The sequence below is a fragment of the Seriola lalandi genome, unplaced genomic scaffold (genome assembly GCF_002814215.2).
Source record: "Seriola lalandi dorsalis isolate HSWRI2012SDOR001 ecotype SW California unplaced genomic scaffold, Sedor1 jcf7180002054564, whole genome shotgun sequence".
NCBI lineage: Eukaryota > Metazoa > Chordata > Actinopteri > Carangiformes > Carangidae > Seriola > Seriola lalandi.
The window spans coordinates 547,775-550,672 of NW_019525117.1; the positions used below are offsets into that span (position 1 = coordinate 547,775).

The 2,898-nt window shown below is 46.5% G+C and overlaps 1 protein-coding gene across 1 annotated transcript in view; it reads left to right on the forward strand.

The window, feature by feature from the left end:
- The window catches only part of corin (corin, serine peptidase), a 22,058-nt gene extending 19,553 nt beyond the window's left edge, over positions 1–2,505 (forward strand). Inside the window, exons 20-24 of the mRNA XM_023416436.2 lie at positions 755–941; positions 1,034–1,196; positions 1,270–1,378; positions 1,511–1,644; positions 1,855–2,505. Of these exons, the coding sequence (XP_023272204.1) occupies positions 755–941; positions 1,034–1,196; positions 1,270–1,378; positions 1,511–1,644; positions 1,855–2,037 (776 nt within the window). The 3' untranslated portion in view covers positions 2,038–2,505. The remainder of the gene's footprint in view (positions 1–754; positions 942–1,033; positions 1,197–1,269; positions 1,379–1,510; positions 1,645–1,854) is intronic.
- Positions 2,506–2,898: the final 393 nt, after the last annotated feature.

A 2,898-nucleotide genomic window follows, 5' to 3' on the forward strand; every position in this document is an offset into this window, starting at 1 on the left:
AGGTCTGTGAGCCAATCAGAAGAGAGGAGGCTCTGAGCCTCTCTTCTGATTGGCTGACTGTTTTCTGAGTGATCCAATAAAAATAAAGCAGATTTCAGGTAAAAACACTCAGAGAAACCAAATCCTGCAAGGTTTGGATGGTGGGTCCAGGTGGGCGGGGCTTGGTGACTGCTTTGTTGTGACATCACAAAGTTCCAGAAGTCCTGACGGCTGGTTTTAAGGCTCAGTTTCTCAACATTTACACAGCTTACAACTCCATTATATTGGGTTATAAACCAATCAGTAATGTTTGTGTTATTATTGATTATAAATCAGGAGGTTAAAGCAAAGTTTGTGTTGTATGTTCACATTTTAATCAAAATAATAAAATTATTATAAAATATGTTATTATTGTGGTTTCTATAGCAACTGTTGGATAAAAGTATATGTTTAAAATCATTTATAGATACATGACTGATGATAATGACACACACAGACACACACACACACAAACACACACACATTTAACCCTGAGTTAGTGTATTAGTGTATCTGTGTGTATGTGTGAGTGTGAGTGTGTGTGTGTGTGTGTGTGTGTGTGTCGTTCTCGTCGTCTCCACTAGATGGAGCCAAAGTAAAAACAGTCTTCAGACTTTAATTGTTAGTTCCTGTCTCTTATTCTGAAAGAGACATCTGATCAGTAACTAACGAGGTTAGTTGCTGCTCACTGTTATTGAGCAGCAGACTGAGACTCCTCCCCCTCTCTCTCTGTCAGAGTGTGGTCTCCGCCCGGCGGTGGGAGTCTACCCCCACAGGAAGAAGAGGATTCTGGGAGGGCGTGTGTCCCGGCGGGGGGCGTGGCCGTGGCAGTGCTCGCTGCAGAGCGGGCAGAGCGGACACGTGTGCGGCTGCGTCCTGATCGCCCGGCGGTGGGCTCTGACCGTCGCACACTGCTTCGAGGGGTGAGACGGGGGAGATGGAGGTTAGGGGAGGGGGGAGGGGAGGAGGTGTGGCCTGAGGGCGTTAAGGACTGATGTGTAATGTTCCCGCTCAGGAGAGAGAGCGCCGAGCTGTGGAGGGTGGTGCTGGGTCTGAACAACCTGGACCACCCAGGTGTTCACAGCCAGAGCCGCGGGGTGCGCTCCATCATCGTACACCCGCGCTACAACCGGGCGGTGGTCGACTACGACATCAGTGTGGTGCAGCTGGACTCCGAGGTCAGACGGCACCGATACTGAGTATTGATTATCAGCAGTGATCGGACAGTATTGATGAGGCGTGTTGTTGCAGGTGGAGGAGACGGCGTTCGTCCGGCCCGTGTGTCTGCCGCAGCTCGACCAGCTGCCGTCACCTGACTCCTACTGTTACATCACAGGCTGGGGTCACATGGGCAACAGGAGTGAGTCTGTCTTCCTACACTTGTGAGGACCGTCGCTTCACAACAGCTGTAACAGTAACAGAGTGTGTGGGTGTGTGTGTGTGTGTGTGTGTGTGTGTGTGTGTGTGTGTGTGTGTGTGTGTGTGTGTGCAGTGCCCTTCAAGCTGCAGGAGGGGGAGGTTCGGATCATCTCTCTGTCTCAGTGTCAGTCGTACTTCGACATGAAGACCATCACTCCCAGGATGCTTTGCGCCGGTTACGACGCTGGAACCGTTGACTCCTGCATGGTAACATCTGCACCAACATCTGGTCGGGTTCATTCATATATTATAAGTAAATCTGTTGATTTGAGTTTTGTTCTTTTTTTTTTAACAAAAAACAACAACAACAACAACAAAAAGCTTTGCAGCAAAACTTGTACAACTGAATTATGATTCTTACTGGTTTCTGACCGTGTGTGTGTGTGTGTGTGTGTGTGTGTGTGTGTGTGTGTTCAGGGCGACAGCGGCGGCCCGCTGGTGTGTGAGGAGGACGGCGGTCGCTGGACGTTGTTCGGCCTGACGTCGTGGGGCAGCGTGTGCTTCAGTAAAGTTCTCGGACCCGGAGTTTACAGCAACGTGACGCACTTCACCCCCTGGATCCAACAACAGATCTACATCCACACATACCTGAGCGACTAACACACACACACACACACACACACACCGTTTCATTCCAGGAGGAAATGATGTCATCGTCAGTCACACACACCATCAGTTCCTCTACCTGTGCCTATATCTATACTGATAGCCTTCAGATGCTAACTGCTAACTAAGCGGTGGTATAAACTCGTATTACAGATGCTAGCTAGTTAGCCGGTAGAGCTGTTGTTGTTAACCAGTAGACGTCACATTCATACAATTTAACTTCAGTTATTAATCACTAAGTTATTATTTCTATGATTTCTGTTCCTCGTCAGTGTCGAGTTTGTGGCTCAGAAACACGTAGTTTATTATTTGTTTATTTGTAGTTTAGTGGCAGAAACTCGGAGGAAAAACTGTCTGATCATTTTCACTTTAACAGAAACGTTCATCTAATTAATCTAATTATAAACAGGAAGTCAGTTTATTGTTGCGTTAACTCTCTCAAACTTTGAATCATCGTTAAAACTTTGAATCATCAAGCTGCTAGCTAAAACAGAGCAGCTGAGCACTCAACATCCCACAATGCTTCACTCTATAGTGCCTGTACTTAAACCTAGCAGTAAAAAAAACAACGTGTTACCTGTACAATGTCGTACTGTACGTGTGTGAGTGTGAAACAAAGAGTGATGGACAGATGTTTGGGGTTTTTTTTGCTTCCACACACACCGGCGACGTTTGAAGGCAACGCTGTTTTTCTTTCTCAGCAGTCGGCCATTTTGGATTTACAGTTTAATTCTCACAGAAAGTCTTTTATCTTGTGCTGTTACGTCTTATTTTGAAATATATTTAAAAGATCTCTTCTCTCAGGGCTTCAGGAGCTCGATCATAAATTTAACACCTCACTTTAACCCCATATTA